The sequence below is a fragment of the Canis aureus genome, chromosome 3 (genome assembly GCF_053574225.1).
Source record: "Canis aureus isolate CA01 chromosome 3, VMU_Caureus_v.1.0, whole genome shotgun sequence".
Lineage (NCBI taxonomy): Eukaryota > Metazoa > Chordata > Mammalia > Carnivora > Canidae > Canis > Canis aureus.
This window is the reverse complement of record NC_135613.1, coordinates 38712132-38734685: the sequence shown is the minus strand read 5'-3', so window position 1 is coordinate 38734685 and position 22554 is coordinate 38712132. Positions and strand designations below refer to the sequence as shown.

Here is a 22554-nt window from a genome sequence, read left to right as displayed (position 1 = left end):
CCATGGAGAGCACAGTAAGTGATGATCTAATTTCAGCAAAGCAGGTTGGAATTTTACTTAACACACTGGTCTGGGAATCTTACTGTTTAGACACCATAGAAGAAAAATATATTACCACCTTTACGCCCAACATGCACTGTCCATTGAAAAAGTGGATTTTGAACATTATTTCTCCCTTTCTTGATGACTTATCAGTATAGCAAGGAGGAGGTGGGATGTTAGTTCCCACTAACATTTTTAAGTAACGGCAGGCCCGCAAGTGTGTTGAGTTGTAAGGTGCTCCTTTGTATGATAATATATCCTGAGTTCACGCCTATCACATTACTTCTGATTGCCTATTAAATATTAAACTACCCATCTCCCCCTACTCCACTCCTGATGGCCAGACCAGGTCATTCTCCTGCCTGCATTCCCAGCACCTTGCACAGGGCTGCATGATGCTTACACTTAATAACTTTTATTCCCTTTGAAGTTTTTAACAAACTTTATCAACAAAGTATAGCATGCATTAAAAGGCCACAAATTTTAAGTACAGACTTTAGTGGATTCTTACAAAGTAAACACATCTACCCAGATGAAACACATCCCTTCATGCACTTTTCCAGACACTGCATCCACCAAGAAAACCACTATCTGGATGTCAAGACCATAGGATTTGCCTGATTTTTAATTTTTAAACTCTTCAGTATGTTTTCTCCGTGCCAGCTTCTGTCATTCATATTTCCAAGATTCAACCATGTTGCTGTTGGCAGCAATCTCTGTGCATTTTTATCACCGAGCGAGATTCGATTCAATGACTATATCAACTATTTATTCATTCTACTACTGATAGACATTTGGGGGTTGTTTCTAGTCTTCAGCTATTACAAATGAAAGTATTCTGTGTATTCTTGTGCATGTTTTTTTTTTTTTTTTTTTTTTTGAGGGGTGGGGTGGGGGTGCACACCACTGGTGGGTAGATGCTTAAGTGGGGCTATGGACTCAGACCGCATGGAGATATGGCCAACTTCTTTCCAGGATGGTGTAGCAACTCCCACTCCCATGGCAGTGCTTCAGCCCCTCGGGTGCTCCACATCCCCAACAACATTTGGTTAATTTTAGCCAACTTGGTGGGTGTGTAGTGGTATCATATCATTGTTTTAATTTTGACTTTCTTAGCAACTAAAGAGGTCAAGAAATGTTTCATATTTTATTATTCTTTTGCATATCCTCTTTTCTGCAAAACTATCCAAATAATTTTTACCATTCTCCTGTCAGCATGGCAGGAAATGGTTTGTTGGTTGGTTGGTTTGTTTTTAAACTAATGTGTAGACATTCTTTATATACTCTGGATACAGGTCCTCTGTTGTATGTATTGCAAATAGCACCTTTCATGTTGTGGCTCCCATTTAGACTCTTTCATGGCATCTTTTGATGAAAATAATTTTCTAGTTTTAACATAGTCCAACTTATCAACCCTTTTCTTTATGGTTGTACTTATACTGATGTCCTATTAAAGGAATATTTACCTATTGTCAAGTCATGAAGATCTTCTTCTAAATATTGCCTTTAAGAAACTTCATATTTTACATGTGATATTAGGTCCATAATCCATTTGGAATTCATTTTCATGTATAGGATAAGGGCCAAAATTCAATTTTTCCCATATTGATATCTAACACAGCCACCGTCGTTTTCTCCACTGTTCATCAGTCTCTTTTTAATTTTTTAATCTTTACCTCTTTTCTCTTCCCACTGGTTCTGCCTTGGTCCCAGCCTTCAATATCTCTTACCTCAGTGCTGTCTTATCCTGAGCCATTAACTTCGTGGTCTCCAAAGTCTCTACTTAAAAACTATTACCTTAAGAATAAAAATCCAAACTCTTTAAAAGGGTTTGCAAGGCCCTTAAAAACTTGGTCCCCACACATAGTTCCTATACGTCTGAACATGCACATGGTGGACAACAACTATACTCAGTATTCTCATGCTTTTGGATTTTCGTTCATGCTGTCTCCTTCTGCCTCACTCTCCCCTCCCCTACATCCCTGCCTGCTCAAACCTACTTTACCCATTTGATATATTACTTTTTTGTCTCTTTTATTCATCTTTCAGGTGCCAAATCAATACCATTTCTGAAGTGGAAATCTTCCTGATTAATTCAGGTTAAATGAGTTTAGACTCCTGTAATAGCCCATGCATGCTTCTATCCCACATCGTGTTATGACAGTTTACTTGTCTGTTTCTACAATTAGAATGTGAGCTCCCTGAGGGCAGGACTTAGGTTTGTTCATATGCATATCCCTAGTTTTTAGCACAGTGCCTGGCTCTTCACCAGGATGTGTGACCTGTTGGTTGAAGGTCGAAGCAAGTATTTTTTTTCACAGCCAGCTTTTATTTCTTACTGGAAATCTGCCATATTTTACCAAAATTCTAAGTCAACAGTGCTGGGTGGCACCTGAGAATGGTCCTTGGACTTTCCTATAGTCTGTGGATTTTGAGACAAGTGTTTTTTCAGCTTTTGGAGGTCTTCTGTTTTGCCTACTTAACTTCAGGATTCATAGCTCTAAATGGATGGATGAGTTCACTGGATATCTCCACCAAAGAGAAGAGATTTTTTAAAAAAAATTTTATTTATTTATTCATGAGAGACACAGAGGGAGAGGCAGAGACACAGGCAGAGGGAGGAACAGGCTCCCTGTGAAGAGCCGAATGTGGTACTCAACCCAGGACCCCGGAATCACACCGTGAGCCAAAGCTCAGAGGATCAACCACTGAGCCACCCAGGTGTCCCAAAGATAAGAGATTTTAATGAATGTCTAACTTTGAAACTGGATAAATTACTGACTTGAAATTATTTAACAAGTTATTTATTATCTTATTCCAAATAAGAGAAAATTTATTTCAGATAAAGAAGTCACTTTGATGCACTTAATTTAGTAATAGCTAGAAGATACATAAAGAGAATTTAACATTTTAAATAACTCTTGCCTAATCAATGGATTTAGAAAAAAAAAAAAAAAAGACTGCCAAATTCCGTCTTCTCTTCAAATTCCCTGTCCTCCTTTCCAGGCCCACTGCCACCCTCTTGTTGCAGGCTACCCCTTCTCCACCACTCTTTCCTCTCCCCCAACTAGTGTGTATAGAACTACACAAAACCCTGCTGGCAGTGACTTAGGTAAATGCTCCTTCAATGGCTTGCCAGTGCCTGGGGAAAGAGGGAGGAGCACAGACGTTTCAACATGGTGCTCCAGGACTGCCAACCTGTGCCCACTAATTGATGTTTATAGCCCCACATTCTAGGAATCCCTGTTGGACCTCAGAGATTTGGGCCAAATTGAGAAGCTTATCATTTCCCAACCCTGTGTGCCCTTACTTGCGTTATGCTCTATTCAGAATATGCAACATTTCATCACATCCAGTGGAAAAAATACCTATTGTCTTAAGTTCAGTTCAAAGCTACTCATCTGAAAGTAAAGGAAATGCCATTAAAAATGGAGTTGGGCAGCCCTGCAGGAGGAGCTCTCATTCTGGCATCACCAGCAGAAAGAAGGAAGAAAAAGAATTATTCTGGAAGAGAAGACATTTATTTTCGCATGGGAATTCCATCTCCTGATTATAAGAAAAAGTAGGAAGATCCCTCCCTGCTCTAGCAATGACACACTAATCACCACTTAATAGTCAATGAGAAACTGCCACACTTCGAACTCTTATTCTTCTTCAGTGAACTTTTGTTCAAAACAACCCTCCCAACTTGTCTCCCTCCTGCTACAAACACAAGCTCCTCCCCTTTGTTCTCCAGACTTGTCAATGGTTCACCATGTTAACTTGTCCCAAATTGCAATTCCTCTGCTCTTCCTGAATAAACTCATCCTCCTAGTAAGATAACTGGTTGTTTTATTTTTAAGGTTGACACCTCCCATGTCCCTGAAGGAGCACGGTAGCTGATGCTCAGGGGGTTATTATTGCTAGTTGTGGGACCTGGAGCCAGCTGCGGGAGTTGATGTCAAGATGACATGTGGAGACATCCAGCACACGTAACTGTCACGCTGAAGTCATCAATGAATGCCAGAGTATCTCTGTCTTTCCCAGGCCTTACTACTGTTTCAACTGAGACTTCTCCCTTTTTCAAATCTCTGTACGACCTGGTCCACATGTTAGCTCCATCTTATTAAATCACTGTCTTCACCACAGTAACTAGTACAGTGCTTAGCATGTTGTTTATAAACAAACCCATTAACTACTGTATATAATCATTCACTTGCTGAGTTAAATACTGGGGTCTGAAGCTACAAAGAAGAATAGGACCAGATTTTGCTGCCCACAAGAAGCTCACAGTCTAAGTAGGGCAGACAGTAATGCACCCATCTTTTTAAGTGTTTGAGTGTGATTGTCTGTGCATTACCTGTAATGACAGAGAGATGCAGGGGGAAGAATGGTTTGGCCACATGCATTAGGCTGGGCAATCATGTCACAGCACAGTAATGCAGACAGTGCATGATCAAGAGCCACATTATTCGGGCATATTTAATATATTTCACAGAAAGGAGTTGTGTGGGTTTTTCTTTACAACTTTCAGCTGTGAGAGGCCTGATTCTAGAAGGCATGTAAGGCTTTTTCTTCTATTACTGATCCTGCAGGGAGTCCCCCCTCAAGGCTTCACAGTGGGGGTGTCACAGGTTGATAAACTTAAATCCAGAAGCTAAAGTCAGCCCAGGGGCTGGCAGCAATACAGATCAATAACCCAAACCATCCTACTAACACAAAATGTAAGAGCCTATGCTTTCCCTAGACCTGTCCATTTGATTCAAAGATTTCCCATGTTTTCGGTTTTAAAAAATATTAGAAACATTTTCAAAACATAATTTTTTTAAAAAAATGTAAGAACATTAAAATTTTTTTAAAAAACATTTAAATTTTAAAAATTTAAAAAACACCGGCATTTTGAAAAATTATTTAAAAATTTAAGAAACATTTGTAAATAAAAAAGTTAAAAATAACTAGGGGCTAGCTCAGTTAACACAGGCTTGGGTAAAACTATATGATGGTAAGAAGGGAAGACCTAGAGTCGGACGGACCAAGGGTCTCAAAATTCCACCAGACTCACTACCAGAGCCTAGGTCAAGTCTCATCTTTCACTTTGTATGGGAGGGTAAGAATGCAGTGGTAAGAATGCACGAACTACAAGCTTGGGTCCATACTAAGTATTGTCTAGGTGAGTACTTAGATAATGCCTCGCTGGTGGTAAGTATACCAGACCAAGAGCTCTTCATTGCTCTGCTGTTGAAAGAAAAATTTTAAAATGTACTCTTTCCATTAGAGCCTGGATTTCATTTTGTTTTTCTTGGATTATACAGGAAGATACACAACCAACTGGAGTCGAGGCTGCCCTTCAGGCTGTCTTTTAAGATACTAGTCGTAAAGTCCTTCATCCCCAGGGGAACCTGCTGAGCAGATCCGGTAGTGGTAGTGGTGCTGGGTGTGGGGAAATCTGTACTCTAACTTGTTCCTAGGGTGACTATACATACTCAAGCTTGAAAAGCAAATATGGACAGAAGTCAGATACTTTTTAAAAAACATCCATAAATCATTCTAAGTTTAAATTAAAATACTTTTTTTTTTTTGGATTTGGATTACTGCCTTGTGAATTCAATTTTTTTTTTTTTTTGTGAATTCAATTTTCTACAAATGATTGGAAACAACCTAAATAACCCATTCTTTCAAGTCACTTCTCCATATATTTTCCATTCTCTATCTCCAGTAAACAATATTTGCTAACTAAAATGGGAACAGAGAAGTCATGTGGGAATGACTGTCTTGCTACCAACAAACTGAGCATGGAATATTGAGACGTATGGGCACAGAACATCTTAGGGATCTGGGAGAATTTCTGCCAGTTCAGACTTCAGTGAACGCAGACAAACTTTGCACTTTCTCTGTTTGGATCTGAAGCCAGAGAAGAGATAACAAAGTGAAGAGAAAGGAGTAAAGATAAAATTCCTTGCACAAAACCCAGTGGCAGATATCAGAGGAGGTATGAGACAGTGAAAAGTAGCACTGCCTGGCCTTGGACCCAGTGGATGAAGGAACAATCGCTTTGAGATGGAGAAGTCAGAGATGGGGAATAAAGTTTCCCTTCCAGCTACCTTTCTGCAGGTTGGGGTAAGAGAAGTTGCAAAGGTAGAACGCAAAGTACTGGCAGTGGGTGGGTCATTTCTGAATCCCCAGAGTCTGGCAAAATACATATCTGCTTAATTCTGTTGATGTAAGCTTTTGCTCTAAGCTTAAAATGAGATGGTATCTTTATTCCTGGTCATACTGTTCTTTTGGAGTATCACCCATTGGTATTAAAAACCATAGCTGCCCTCTCAAAGGCAAATGCTTGCTGTAGAACACTTGACATAGTTTTCATATGACAATCAGTGCTGAAGAGGCTATTTGAATAGTTAAGGGTTGATCCGACTTAATTGTAGCACCCAAACTCCTTGGCTTGGAATTCAGGGACTTTTATAACTGAGCTTCCGACTGGGAAGAGCTAACACTGGGATGAGCACTCTCATGTGTCAGGAGAAAGCATCTATATAACCACCCAAGGAGGCACCATCATGATCCCCATTTACAAAAGAGAAGTCTGAGACACAGAGCAGTTAAGTCACTTGCTACTAAGTGGAAAAGCTGGGAACTCCAGAGGAGTCTGCTTCATGGCTTCTGTCTCCCCACTAGCTGCTGAACTCCTCCAGAGAAAGGACTGAGTCATCAGCACCCTGGTATCCCACATGCCCATGGTAATAGCTGAGGCCAAGCATCAGCCCAACATATATTTGCTAATTGAATTCGTCTGTACCTTCTTTCTTATACCCTGAAATGCTCCCTCACTATACTGAGGTCTGTTTCCCCAAATGTCACCACTCTGGACTAAACTTTGTACTGGTAGCAACTCTTGATACTTTCCATCACTTTACATAAACCATCTCTTCACAATACTTGGCAGTGCCCGATATATACACATGCTTGCACACACTCACATAAACACATATATACACATGTACAAAGTACACACACGTAAACAGACACATGTATAGACACAAACACTTGTACACCTACATATATATGCATGAAACACAAACATATTCACATAGACACATTTATGAACATGTGCATAGACACATGTTCATACATATGCACAATACATGTGTATACAGATATATAACAAACATATGCACATGTGTACGAACACACGTGCATGCACAGGTATGTGTGCATGCAACATATAAAAATATGCACATGCATGTTTATAAAGGGGTTTAGGAACTCCCCCAGCAGGATAAAAGCTCTATGAGAGTAGGAACTTATCTTTGTTCACCACTATATCCAAAACACCTATGATGATGCCTGACACATAAAAGGAAGATACTATATATTTGTTAAATAAAGGAATGAACCTTTGAATTTCTCTTGCCCACAGCTATCATTCATTCTGCAAATTTGTTGAGATCACATTAATCACAGCTAAATATACACAGTACTGTCACACAGTATTTTAAGTACTTTGTCAACATGAGCTCATTTACTCCCAAAGTGACTCTGTGAGGTAGGTACTACTATTCTTTCCATTACACAGTTGGAAAAAGTGAGGCACAATATGCCACGTGACTTCCCAAGGTCACACAGACAGACAGCAAGGGGAACCAGGATTTGAATCAGTTATGTGTTCTTAACTACTGAGTCAGGTTTCCTCTAGATCTTTCATTTTCATTTCATTTGTCCTCAGAAGCCAAATTCTCTCTCATTTTTAAAAAAGATATATTTATTTTAGATAGAGCATGAGCAGGAGGGGCAGAGGGAGAAGGAGAGAAAATCTCAAGCAGACTCTGTACTGAACATGGAGCCTGACATGGGACCCGATCTCACAACCCTGAGATCATGACCTGAGCCGAAACCAAGAGTCAGACGCTCAACCGACTGGCCACCGAGGTGCCCCTTCAGAAGCCAAATCCTGACCTCAGAGTCACAGTCCAGAGCATGATAAAGATTAGAGTTATGGAAAGGTGGGGTGGGGGCTATGCTGTTGAATGGTACAACTAGAGACTACTGTAAATATTCTATAGTCCAAGAAATTTTCCTTCTTAGTTTTTCCAGACATCGACACTGATGGCGGGGTGCTATGAGGCAATCCTCAGGATAAATCCCCAGTGTGGGGAAGTCAAAAATCATTTCTCTTCACTCTTTATACTTACTTCTACAAATGCATGGCTAATAGAAAACTGGAGGGAGGAAATTAACCAGGCCTATGGACCGATGGTAAGGAAGCAACCAGCAGTTCAGATGTGAGGCTGCCACCGAGGGGTGATAGCTGGACATGTGCATTTTCCCACCAACAGCTGCTGATGTGCAAGCCCTAAAGTAAATACTGGTATTCAGAAATATCATGTGGATGGGAAGCACCATGTGTTCAGTTCCCATGCCATGAAAATCAGTGGACCTTTGGGGTAAGCCTACTTTTGTCACCAGTGACGCAAGTGCAGTATTAGACACCAGGCCCCCAACACACACTCTTCTAGTAGTCTTCCACCTTAGAACTTGGAATGGGAACTCCTCCCAACAGGTGGCTGGCAGAGGCAGAACCTGGGGCTAGGCTCTCTGTGTGTTGTTTTTGTTCCCAAGATCAGCAAAGGAAAACAGCAACTCATCTTTTCAGTCATCTATTAATACGAGAGAACAAATGGAAACTTCTGACAACCACATAAAGTCCTGGAGCTAATGAGTTGGTAGAGATCTGCCTATAACTGGGGGCTGTGGGCACAGGCACTCTTGTTGGGTCAAGACATTCTGCACTATTTACTAGGTAGCACTTGCTCCCTTGTTTGATGCAAAGGCTGCACCAAAGCCAATGGGAAGCCACAGGAAGAAATCCACCGATGAGGGTCGGGGCCCCAGATCCAACCCTTCCTGACCATATAACCTTAGGCAAATCCTTTCACTTCCAGGGTGACCACCGGCTCAATGATTAAAGAAGGCAAAAAATACCAGGTGGTGGTTTCAAAATGGCAAGTTACACACAGATCAGATTAATATTTACATTAATCAACAAAGTTAACAGAATTAATATCCTCTTCAATGATACTGATCTCCCCAGGATGCAGCAAAAAAATGTCAAAGATGGTCTAGTCAGCCTGGACTGACAGCAAAAAAAAAAAAAAAAAAAAAAAAAAAAAAAAAAAAAAAAAAAAAAAAAAAAAAAATTGGCAAGGATGGTCTGGTCAGCCAAGACTAACAGAGTCCCAGAAACCTATGCCACTTTAAATATTCATTATTCAGTCATATCCCTACTCTGGGCCTCAATTTTCTCAACCACAAAATGGATCTAGAAACACACCTGTCCAGAAGAAGGTTAAACAGAAACTCTATCTTTTGTTCCAGATATTCATGTTGGTCTAAGTATAGGCTACCCATAAGAAAACCAGGGCAGGTAGGAGAAAACTCATAGGCCCCGAAGTCAGAAAGCCTTGGACCTAGAACCCAACTTTAGCATTTATTAAAATGTCTCTTTGAGTAAGTTATTGCACTGTGATTTCCTTATGTTAAATTCAGAAAACAGTGGTAGCTCACAGTGAGGCTGGGAGCCGATGGTGCTATGAAAGCGGTGAGCGCAACACTTGGCACAGAGTAGGTGTTTATTAAGTGGTAGGTGAAATAAAAATAACTACTTTGAGCTCTTCACAAGGAACCCGAATACCAGGTGTTTTTATTATTACCAGCTTTTGACGGAGACTTATTACTGGTTGTGACAGCGAAACAAAGCAACTTGTTCATACGTGGCTTAGAACAGCCGGCTGACTTATTTAACAGCCTTCCATAACACTGTAGCATTAAGTGAACTAATATATACACACATGTACAATACACACACATGCATGGATGTACACACACGCATACACGAGCGTATGTGTCACATGCTATGTGTATACAGCTGTGTATGGATATATGCACACATATGTGCACACAGTGTGAATACACCCATTCTTTTCCTGGTCTAGTAAGAGCCCTCGACACATGGAATCATTCCTTCTTCCTGCTGTGGAGACAGTGCAGCCTAACAGGGGAAGAGGCACTGACAGATGAATTAGGAGGGCCCAGTTTCTAACTTCAAGTCTGCCAGGAACTTGCTGGGGTGACCTCGGATGACTCACTGGTTTTCTGGGCCTCGGTTTTCTCACCTGCAATTTGAAGGATCTGAGATCAAAAATCTTGGAGTCACCTTTCGGTTCAAAGCCTACGATTGCCTGTTATCCACAGGAGTGAGTCAATAACTGAAGATGCTGCCATTTCCGAGCAGTGGCTGTATATCCTGAGTCGTGTGGCACAAGAGGGGCAGGATAGGGAGAGCTGGCTGTAGCCCCAAGGCCCCACAGTCCTCCCCACTTTCTGACCCAGAGGGAAAGACTGGTCTCCCAGCTGAGGCCACTGTTTCCTGCAGCCCAGGGCAACACAGCCCTCCGAGAGAGCCTCAGGGCCTGGGGACAAGAACCCAAAGCTATCCTTCCCTGCCCTCCCCATCCCTCTGCCCCTCACCATGCCTGCAGCTGCTAAGGTCCCAGCCAGCGGTGGTTCTCATTAACCCAAACCTCAACTTAAAACAATAAACTCCAAACTCACATTACCAAATTCCTCCTCCCCACTCTGATTCCCATCCAAGAACTCCCAGAGCTGCCCTCGCTCTATCTGCTCAGGCACTGACACGGCTTTTCTCCTTCCAGATTCCCCAGCATGACTTTATCTGCTTTTCTCTCTCCCTCCATTTCTTACAGATTGTCTACCTCCTGGATCCACCTTCTCTTTCACACGGGATGGGCTCCCTCCTGGCTAGTCCTGGGCCTGGGCCTGGGCCCTGGGCTCCTCAGCACAGCTCTGGTTTGGTCTGATCTGTCTCCTCGGCAGCTGCCCAGAGCCAACTTGTCCCACACGCTATCCCCTCTGGGTACCAGGTGACACCTTCCACCTCATAACTGGGTTCCCGGATCCCCCCCTGACATTCAGGCTCGGAATCCATGGTAGGGGTAGAGCCTACAAGCCTCTATGTTTTTAAAGGCTCCCCCTCTTCCATTTAACGACCTTTGTGTTTTGATCTTTCCAAATCCCCTCATGGTTATTATGTTCATCAGCTCACTGATTTACTTAGCATTGTGCGCTCTATGATGGATGACGGGCGTACAAAGGTGAGCATGACTGGAGAGGGGGTATGACACTGAAATAGAGGCAAAATGTTGCAAATGGAGAGGGATTCATTTTTTTCCAAGAGCGGGGTTAGCTTTGGAGGAAGTAACACATTACACTGTGTGCTGTCCTGAGTAGGACTGTCCAGGTGACGAGGAGAGGCCACCCCAACCAGAGCAAGCAGCAGGAGGAAAAAAGGCAAGGGGGCAGGAGGTGAGTGATGTGCAGACAGGAGGATGGAAGATCTGGTGCAGGCCTGCCTCTCAGGGAGACAGATTGGGAAGGAATCCTCTTGTCCTCCCCCTCCCCACTCTTCACTCTCACTTTTGTCTTCTTACCTCCTAGCTATTTTTTTGCCTAAGAGTTAACTGCTCAAAATATAAATCTAGTAACAATCTATTAATTAGCAAAACCCTTATTTTGGGTTATTTTTTGGCTACCACAGAAATAAAATGGTACAGAGAAATAATATTGCTGAGGACGTTTCAGTCTATAGCAGGCATCTCTGTCCTCAGCTCTACTGATGTTGGAGGCTGGGTTGTTATTTGCTGTAGGGGCCATCCTGAATAATGCAGGATGTTTAGCAGTATCCCTGGCCTCTACCCACCACATGGCAGTCGGACAATCAAAAGCTGTCTCTAGATGTGGCCCAGTGTCCCCCAGGGTGGGGTTAAAATCACCCCTGATTGAGGACCACTGATTTAGAGAAACAGAAGATGAGCTTTGGATCGAGTCAAACACAAGATCAAATCTTGTCATGACATGAGTTATGGGATTATGGAAGTGTTCTGCTTTGGTCTTCAATTTCTTCATGTGTAAGACAGGAAATCACCTCTACTTAGTAGAATTATTGTGAAAGACAAGAGATAAAGTAGGTAAAGGGTCAGATAGAGCATTTGGCCCAGAGAAGGCAAGGAAGAATGGTCATAATGGTAGAGGTGCCAATAAGAGTAGTGGTCCTAATATTTATTTTTATTAATTTGATGCTGATGTTGTCATTGTTGGTATTATGATCAAGAATAAAGCCTAACTGATGTTAAAAAGTTACAATGAGGGATCCCTGGGTGGCGCAGCAGTTTGGCGCCTGCCTTTGGCCCAGGGCGTGATCCTGGAGACCCGGGATCGAATCCCACATCAGGCTCCCGGTGCATGGAGCCTGCTTCTCCCTCTGCCTGTGTCTCTGCGCCTCTCTCTCTCTCTCTGTGACTATCATAAATAATAATAATAATAATAAAAAAGTTACAATGAGTAAATAAGCTCTGCTTTACCCAGAAGCCATAACGGGGCAAGAAATGTCACAGTTATATTGCCAGACACCACGTCCTCTAGGGATCCTTTTATACTTCTTTGAGTCTCAATTTGGGGCATATTCTATGCTTTTCTGAAGCTCTCCACACTTGGTATATATAACTGTCATTGTTTATTCCATGTTTATTTTCACTACTAGACCATAAATTCCCAGAAGTCCAATTCTCTCTCATATTCACCTGACACTCCCATCCCTAGTAGTTGGGTATCAATAAATGATAAATATATCAATAAAATGATATATTTTATTAAGAATTTATTTATTTGAGAGAGAGAGAGAGAAAGAGAGAGAGAGTGTGTGTGTGTGCATGAGCGGGTTAGGGAGCAGAGGGAGAAAAAGACTCCCCAGTGAGCAGGGAGTACAATGTGTGGCTTGATCTCTGGACTCTGGGATCATAACCTGAGCCAAAGGCAGACACTTAACCGACTGAGCCACCCAGATGCCCTAAAATGATATTTTTTAGGGTCAACTTCAAGAGTAGACCAGATTAAACTTTAATTGATATGCCATTGCATACAGCAATTAGAATATGTGAGCTCTGGAACCAGAAGGCATAGATTCAAATGATTTCTCGCTTACTAACTGTGTGGCTCTGGGCAAGTCAGGTATCTTTGTGAGTCTCATTGTTTCATTTGATAAGTGGGAACAAGATAATAGTATGTATAAAGTTGCACTGAGAATCAGCACAGCTTCTAGACCATTGAAAATGGAAAGATAAGCAGCGGACAAGTTTTACTGCCCACTGGAATAAACTATGTGTTGCTGTAGGAGGGCAGAGACCAGAAACTCTTTTTATAAAACTAGTTAAACCAATGCTTCTGCTATTGAGAAAAAAAAAAAAAAAACAAGAATGGAAGAAGGGAGGGAGGGAAGGAATTCAATTATCCTCATTCTGGTTTGACTCTGCAACTCAGATTTTTGCCAATTCAACACCTGGCAAAGAATCCAGTATCTGGAAGCCAAGAGCAATGCTAGACCTAGACTCAAAGTATGCGCTTAGCCAACACCTGCTAACATGATGGGACACCAATTTCCAGACATCCAGGAGCAGATCAGAGAGGCCCCCAAACCCAACTCTTTTGCTTCTTGGAGAACTGAGCCAGGTACACCTACTGGGTAGGGATAAACTGCCTCTGTAATGCGAGGCTATTCTCTACCCGCCCCCCCCTCAGTTGTAGCATCTATCCCTCATGGAGGAGATGCACTCATTCACTTCATTCACTCATTCACTATACATGCATGTGTTCAGGGTCCTCCCTCTGCAAAGCACTGTGCAGGCTACCGGGATGCAAGGGTGACATGACACAGTACTTTTGCTCAAAGAGCTTACGATTAGTAAATGAGACCAGGATGCACACACAAGACTGGGTGACATGCACAGGCAAAGGGAAGCAAGTCCAAGATACACAGGATCAGAGGAAGGAGGGCTTACGTCAGCTTGAGGGAGTCAGGGAAGGCTCCCAGAAGAGGTGGCACCAGAGTCAAGATTTGGGGGATAATCAGGAGTTTATCTCATCAGTTTAGAACAACCGAGAGAAGGGAGCCTGAGACAGAAATCGGGTTGTTATTGCCTTTCAGGACAGCAGGGGTGCTGAAGCCAAGAACAGACCTGGAACAAAGTTAACACTATTTTTATAAGCTAGAAAAATATCAGCAGCAGGAGCCCTGGCCAGAACCACCCCCACAAAGAGCAAACAAAGCGGCTCCTATCTTCTGGCTGGCCGCTGGAGAACTTACTAACCAGCACCTTACGAACAAAATGTTCTTTAATCTTTGATTTTTATTCCCACAAAGTCCTTCTTCCTCTTTTTCCAGAATGGGAAAAAGCATGGGTTGAATTTTACTTGCCTCTTTGATCTTTATCCTTCTGTCCCAGGCTCCCTTGAGAATGAGAGCCCAGGGAGATTTCTCCAAAGCAGAGCGCCGACCCCTCCTCCCAGCCAGAATGTAGGGTCCAGTGTAGGTCATGCCGGGTCAGCACTTGGAGAGGCTGTAACTGTCAGGGCCTGTTTGCAGGAGGCTCGCATGGCCTCCGATTCTCATCTCCAAAGCTGGGCTCATAGCCCAACATCTAGTAATTTCTTAGCATGGAGTTCATCTACCCCTTTCCTGAGACTGCTTTCTCACTTCAAACTGTACAGAATCTAGAGCAGTGAATCCTGCATTCTGTGACCAAGTGCCAGGCAAGGAGAATCAGGGCACATCTGGGGCAAGGCAGATAGAGCCCAGAAGCCTGAAGTTCTCCAACTGCCTATCCAAAAGGAAGACAGAGACAGTCTTAGACAGTCCTAGAACACTTCCTACAATAGTTAACTCAGAGAACTCCCAACGTAGAAGCTCTTACTTTACGTCAGGCATTGTGATTCTGGAGTGAGAAAACCAGAGATGCCTCGTAATAATGTGCCTACTATGTGCCAGCTGCTGCACCAGCTGCTTTACCTACTTACAGCATCAGCTTTCTTTTAAAGATTTTATTTATTGATTTGAGAGAGAGAGAGAGAGAGAGAGTATGAGCAAGCAGAGGGGCAGAGGGAGAGGGAGAAGCAGGACCCTGGCGTCATGACCTGAGCTGAAGGTAGACGCTGAACTGATTGAGCCACCCAGGAGCCCAATTTTTTTAAAAAAAGATTTTATTTATTTATTAGAGAGAGAGAATCTATCCTTAGGGATTATGCAGCTGGATGGTGGATGATCTTCCCAAGGCTCTCAGGGCTGCAGAGGGCACAGGCAGGGAGAGCAGTGAGAGGAAACATCTGTTCCAGGACTCCTCTCTTCCCGAGACACCCTAGTCCTGAATTAGTTGTAAGGGGAGAGGAGGAAGAATCGGAAAGTACATGAAGGATAAAACTTGGTCAAAATCACGATCATGAAAAAAACAAAACAAAACAACAGGATCATGATTGTCTCACAGTTGCCAAGAGAAGCCCTTCCCAGCCACCACCAGCCCCTACGCTCCACCCTTTATGAATCTGAGGCCCTCATTCTACCTTGCCACGTCAAGGACTTACTTTTGGAAAATACAAGGGAAACTCACTAACTGAAGACCATTAAAAAGAACAAAAAGGGCAGCCCAGGTGGCTCAGCGGTTTAGGGCCATCTTCAGCCCGGGGTAATCCTGGAGACCCCGGATAGAGTCCCACGTCAGGCTCCCTGCATGGAGCCTGCTTCTCCCTCTGCCTGTGTCTCTGCCTCTCTCTCTGTCTCTGTGTCTCTCATGAATAAATAAATAAAACCTTAAAAAAAAAAAAAAGAACAAAAAGCCTCAGCCAAAACTTCGAGGGGTAAAATTCCTGTCACTGAACATCTCTGATTTAGGAAAAGAGGTGGTGATTCGGCTGGGGGGGTGGGGTCCTGTAATGGCCTGGATTCCTCCCAGGGCAATTCAAACCACTTTCTGAGTGTCTACAAGTTAGCAGGTGCCTCACCGTGTGCAGCAAAGAAGTGAAAATAGGTGCTTTGGGCCATCCCTCCAGGAGGTCTGGGAAACTAACAGGAGTCCCAGAGCCTCTATAGGTGCAGCCTTTGTTTCAGCACGTAGAGGTCCAAGCCTAGTTCTTGGCACCCAGGTGGGGGTGGGTGGGAAAGAGCATGATCACTGAAGAAGAAGCATGATGGAAAAGGATTCCCTGGCTTCAAACATGGTACAGGATGCCAGGATTACTAGGGGACAGGAAAACTCGCTGTCTATCTAGACCACAAGTTCTTTCTGTGCCTGCTCTCTGAAACCAAAATCATGTCATTCTAATCAAAAGCACACATTGCTCTCATTGAAAAGTGAGGGAAACACCCTTGCCTATACTCAGTATTATCTACCATTCAACCAACCCGCATGTATTACTGGCTGTTTACAGTTTCTCAGGCATTGTGTTAGATCCTGAACACACAAAGATGAACAAGAAAGACACATTTGTAGACTGATGAGTGCTGCCCTGTCTGGAAGTCCATGGACTATGTAGAAGAACCAGATACTTTTATTTTCACAGGATTCTGCTGCATCAGAAAACACAAACTTCCACTCTACAGGTTAAGGCCATTTCATCTTATTCTTGCCTTAATGTGACTGTATTCATTTAATAAATTTATCAAACACCTACAGGAACCTGGTCCAGGGCTTGTAATACAAGAATAATAATATAATGCCCTCAAGGAGCTCATAGTCCATTAGAAAAGACAAGCAGATAAATCAGTAATTACAACCCAATGTGATCATTTCTCCACGAGGGGTAGGTAAAAGTGGTGAAAGAAGCACAACTTAGAGATTTTTACAATAAATCTGAGTGCTCCACAGAAGGCTATGCAGAGAACAAAATGTCTGCTATGATTTTCAAATTAGAGTAGAAGTTAGCCTGTGGGAGAAGTAGAGGACTGATCGGTCAATCTGGGAAGAGAAATACACATGTGTTTACACAGACTGGCTTCTCGGAGCACAAGTCAATGTAAGTATTTCAAAGATACCTCTAGGCTCTGATATGAAGCATGGAATAGAATAGAGTTCAAAATTTCTTTGACTATGATCCATAGTAAAAAATTCATTTTCATCATGGGTCAGTGTGTACATACACTACACATAAAATATAAACATAAGTTCCATAAAAACAGTGTTTATTTACCCTTATTATGTGACATGTGCTCTGATGTTTTCTACTCCAGTTGAATCTATTCTGAAAACCCAGTGGTCATGACCTACTACACTTTACACATGACCTACAGATTGCATGAAGTCTTAACCACCATTAAAACAACAATAACATCACTGTTAGAAAGAAAGGCTAGGGAAAAACATGGTTATAATGGAAGTAAGAGATATTGAGAATGAGAACCAAAAAAAAAAAAGAAAAAAGAAAAGAGAAAAGAAAGGAAGGAAGAAGGAAAGAAAGAAAGAAAAAGGAAAGAAAAACAGCATTAAGGATATAGAGGAGAGAGTCATTACATTTGACTGTAACCTCTGTCTTACTGTCCACCTTCCTATTAAAACTTGTGTAAGAGACACCTTGGTTTGGTTTGGTTTTAAATTCACTGTCCCCTTGGGGCACCTGGATGGCTCAGCAGTTGAGCATCTGCCTTTGGCTTAGAGTGTGATCCTGGGGTCCGGGATCGAGTCCTGCATCAGGCTCCCTGCATGGAGCCTGCTTCTCCCTCTGCCTGTGTCTCTGCTTCTCTCCCTGTGCCCCTCATGAGCAAATAAATAAAATCTTTAAATTCACTGCCCCGAAGCACCATGTCTAGAACACAGTTAAGTGTTCAACAGGTCTTTGAAATAATGAATACATTTGAATGTCATGTGAGAGTTATTTCGGAGTTGAAATCAAGACTACACTCTAAGGGGATCCCTGGGTGGCGCAGCGGTTTGGCGCCTGCCTTTGGCCCAGGGCGCGATCCTGGAGACCCGGGATCAAATCCCACGTCGGGCTCCCGGTGCATGGAGCCTGCTTCTCCCTCTGCCTGTGTCTCTGCGCCTCTCTCTCTCTCTCTCTCTGTGACTATCATAAATAAATAAATAAATAAAAGACTACACTCTAATTGGATATAAGACATAAGCCAAAATTATGAAAATCAATCAATTAGACTTGTAAGGATTTTGGAGTACCTTTAGAAAAAAATGTATAGATAAGTACACTACCACCATATGTGCTAGTTGGAAGTTAACATATCTTTTTCAAATTTCCAGTAAACCAAAGAACCATCCAGATATTGATTGAGATCATTTTTTCTTATTATTCTGTATGGAGAAATTAATAAAATTATAAATTCTACTTTGATAAAAAGTTCTATAATTCTATCGAAATGCCTAACTGTAAAAAGGCTTTTCATTCCCATATCTTGAATCACCAGCCCTTGATCCCTGCTTTAAAAACAGAAAAGAACTGTGTTCGGCTCTGAGGTATATTCCGTTTGAACCTGGTGTTGCTCATGGACGCAGAGTGAGAGCTTACCTAGGCCTCCCGCGTGTGCATCAATAAGTGGAGCTGCCACGGCAATTCCAGCAGGAAGGCCAAGGTCTTTGGCTGCCTCTGGTGTGAGCCCATTTCCAAGAGAAGCTCCAGGAGGCAGCACTTGGTTTCCTGGGTAGACAGGAGAAAAAACAAACACCCGTCAGTTTGAAAAACACAAAAGCAAACATCGGGTTTTCTTATGAGTATCTCTCAGCTCCCTCCCCTCTCTTCTGCCTTTTCTCAGCCCCATGATGATAAAAACCATGCACCCACGAACAGTCCTTTTGCTCATTTGGTGACTCAGGTGTATGTCCTTGGTTCCTATGGGTCATGCTCTGTGGTACTTTACAAAATCAAAAGAAGGCAACTTTCAAATTGGAGAAAGATTCCATTCGTGGGAAATTCCAAAAGATATAAACACAGTGGACTCTTAAAGACAAAGCTAATATGGTTAAATGGTTCCAAATGGACTTCCTAACACAGCAGCAGCTCTATCAGCATACCTTACACACACACATACATGTCCATACACATATATTCTTAAGGAGGTTGAGAACATTTACATCGTGTATCCTTCCTGTGAGGGGGAAAAGGCAGGGAATTATTTTATCCCAATAAAAAAATATCTTGAAAGTTTTTCTCAGGTGGAAAAGCAAGCCCCGTCTAAACCTTGCAAGCTTTACAAGGGTGCAGGGTGTCTGGTGGCTCAGTCGGCTAAGCATGTGCCTTTGGCTCAGGTCATGATCTTAGGGTCCTGGGATTCAGTCTCAAGTCAGGCTCCCTGCTCAGAGAGGAGCCTGCTTCTCTCTTTCCCTCTACCCGCCCCCCCTGCTTGTGTTCCCGCTCATTCTCTAATAAATGAATAAAAATCTTGTTTTTTTTTTTTTTTTTTTTAAAAAAAACCAAACTTTACAAGCCTGCTACTTGCACAACCACAGAATACAATCTGAATAGCGTTCTTTGGAGTTGTGCAATGCAGTGACCCTGATATTTCAAGTGACCTTGAATTCCTGCATTCAGGCCTTCAGTGAAGAATTTATTGATTGTCTTTCTTTGTGTGGGCACTGTGGTGCTATAAAAGGCAGTCCTTACCCCCAACCTAGTTAGGGAGATGAGATCAGGACACAGACAGCCATGCAAGTCAGAACAGAATGAAGAAATCCATCTGTTCTCAGGTGCTTAGCAGAGGCTAAGTCCTTGCCTTTCCCCTGCCAAGAAATGTATAATAAGTATTTCTGCACTGCAAGGAGGGGGTGTGGGTGGACCCCCATATATGCTAAGACCCCTCTGAGCTCCAAGATTTTAAGATTCTGAACGACGTGGGGTCAGCAGTTTGCTGGGCACTAAGATGCCCACCCTTTGGTAACTGTTCCACAGAGCTCCAGGGGTAGACTGAGGTACCTCAGGACTTCTGGGGGTGGGGTGGGACTGGGGGTTCAGGGAAGCAGAAAGTGAGTGGCTCACCAGCCTCCTCTAATTAGAAACAAAAAACCTCCACAACATCATTTTTATCCATTTTAGATACTGAGCTTCTACTGTAATTGAATTTGAAGAAAGTCTAGCTGAGGAAAGTGAGCAGAAGAAGCCTGGAGCCCCACTGCAGTGCGTCCTAGAGCGTCACTGTCAAATATGGTAGCCACGCAGTGTGTGCAGACGGAGCACTTGAAATGTGGCTGAAACAACACAAGGACCTCAGTTTTTCACTTAATTTCATTTTAATTCATTTCCATTTAAAAACTGGTACTCAAAAAAAAAAACTGGTACTCAATTCAGTTACTAAAAAGCTTTTAAGTATGTCTGAAACCACTCTGGTGTGCAAATTGACCTTTTCAATGTTAACTGAAGAAATTTTAATATTTAGTGAAGATTTAGTGTGAATTTTCAGACACTAAATGTACTAAGTGGCAAATACACATCAGATATCAAAGACTTTGTATGGAAAAGTACAGAAAAGAATGTAAAATATTTTGTTATAAATTTTATATCAAATATATGTTGAAACGATGTTTTGCATATTTTAAGTTATATAAAAGATACATTGAAATTAATTCCACCTATTGCTTTTTACTTCAATGTGGCTACTGAAACATTTTAAATTAGGTATGTGGCTCATATTATATTTCTACAGGATAGCCCTGGTCTAGAAGATGGGGTGCTCCAAGATGCTCCAACGATGGGGTACAAAGCAAGGAGAACTTCTCAGCTGCTTTGAACACCCAAGCCAGCAGAAACCTGAAGGAGAGCAGTGCCCTTCGCTGAGGACAGTCTCCAGAGACACACAGTCTCAACTACGTCATTACATCTAGTATCCAGCACGTAAGTAGCAGCATTTGCCTTTACTGAGTACTTCTGTGCAAGGGATTGTGCTAAGGGTATACAATGCATTTTCTCAGTTCATTGTCACCTAACCCCATGTGAAGGATATTATTACTGTCCCCACTGCACATATGGATGGGGCAAGTCAGTTTATAAAGGGAAAGTAACCTCCCCACAATCATATAGCCTAAGTGTTGGAGCACAGGCCATGGATTCCACTCTGACAGACCAAACCTATGCTCTTATCATTAAATTACATATTTGTGTATCTATTTTTTTAATTAAGTGACTGAAGAAAACAAGTGCTTTTATTTTTTTTAAAGATTTTATTTACTTACTTACTTAGAAAACAAGAGTACGTGCAGGTGGGGGGAGGGGCAGCCAGAGTGAGAGAGAATGTCAAGCAGACTCCCCAGCAAGCACAGAGCCCAAGGCAGGGCTTGATCTCAAGACCCTGAGATCAGGACCCCAGCCAAAATCAAGAGTCTGGATGCTCAACAAACTGAATCACCCAGGCGCCCCAAAAGAAGCACTTTTAGAACAAACGTTATGTGTGTGTAAAAAGGAGCAACATTTGGAAATCATGCTCTCCACCTACAGATTTTTTTTAAAGGGTTAATTTTCATAGGGAGGTAAAAAATGTTTTACTTTCATCCCCAATCTTCACAAACATAAAGGGTATAATTTTTATTAAAATAAAAGATTCTGGACAAAAGGGGTGATTGGAAAGATGGGGTACTCTGGTTAAGTCTTCTGGGCAGTAGTTTAGAAAGGCTTCTGGAGGACCACAGGCGGACTTCTCAGCAGAGGCAGCATCTCGAGTCAAGGCCAAGAAACATGGGAGACTGCCAAAGAGGCTGAGTGAAGAGGAGCATGAGCTGGGGGTGGGTGGGGCACATAAGGTTGGAGATGGAAGAGGGGACGGAGCATGCACTGGAACCCAGACACAAGTGTCTGAACTCAAACATGAAGGTAACCGCGAGCCTCTGGAGAAGTACTAAAGCCAGGGAGTGAGGTGGTTGGATTTGTGCACTTTTATAGATTTCTTGGGCAGCACTGCGGCAGAAGACAGAGAGGAGTTAGGGAGAACAGTTGTGAAGCTATTTCGGTAACAGAAAAGATGAGGCCCCTCATCGAGGTATGGACAAGAGAGAGGCAGAAACAGGCAACAGGAGAGATTCTGTGAAGCAGGAAGTGACAGGTCATGGCAGGCACCTGGAGTATGGGGAGTATGGTAGATAGGGAGATGCCCCCACCTGGATCCCCATTAAGGACAGACTTGTAGCCCAGTAAGGGGAGTAAGGTCTGCAGACAGCTGCCAGCTCCTTCTAGGCCACTGTGCCGAGGTGATCCCTTTCCCAGGGCAGCCAGGCCTGATGACTTTGCGAACTGGGAGCAGAAGGTCTCTGATGGGCACCACTCACTCCACTCCGGAGCACTCTGCTGGGCTGGCCCAGGTTGATGTGACTGGATTACAGCTCTAAGTCTCCCTCCGCCCAATCCTCCCCTCTTCCCCTTCCTATTATGGATGGAAACCCCTAAGAAACATCTTGGATCCCCAAGTCTGGCTCAGCATCTGCTGCTAGAGAAACCAACTGAAGGCAGTCAGCCAGTCTTTCTCCTCAGGCCAGTGGTCCAGGAATGAAAACAAACATGCACAAAGATTCACAACCTCCTTTGAACTGGAACCATAGCCTTCAGGAATAGTCTATCTGGGTCAAAAGCAGGAAGAAGCTTTGTTTATTTAGAGACAAAAAGAAACAGCTTGGCATGAGAGAAGATGACAGAAGAGGCGGGAATCTCTGA

General features: G+C 42.9%; 1 protein-coding gene across 24 annotated transcripts in view; it reads right to left on the bottom strand.

Moving 5' to 3' along the window:
• FGGY (FGGY carbohydrate kinase domain containing) overlaps positions 1–22554 on the bottom strand; it is a 413890-nt gene that overhangs the window by 187215 nt on the left and 204121 nt on the right. For all 24 annotated transcript variants that reach the window (XM_077891975.1, XM_077891990.1, XM_077891976.1 and 21 more), the window contains one exon: positions 18433–18561. In XM_077891975.1, coding sequence (XP_077748101.1) covers positions 18433–18561 — 129 coding nt within the window. The remainder of the gene's footprint in view (positions 1–18432; positions 18562–22554) is intronic.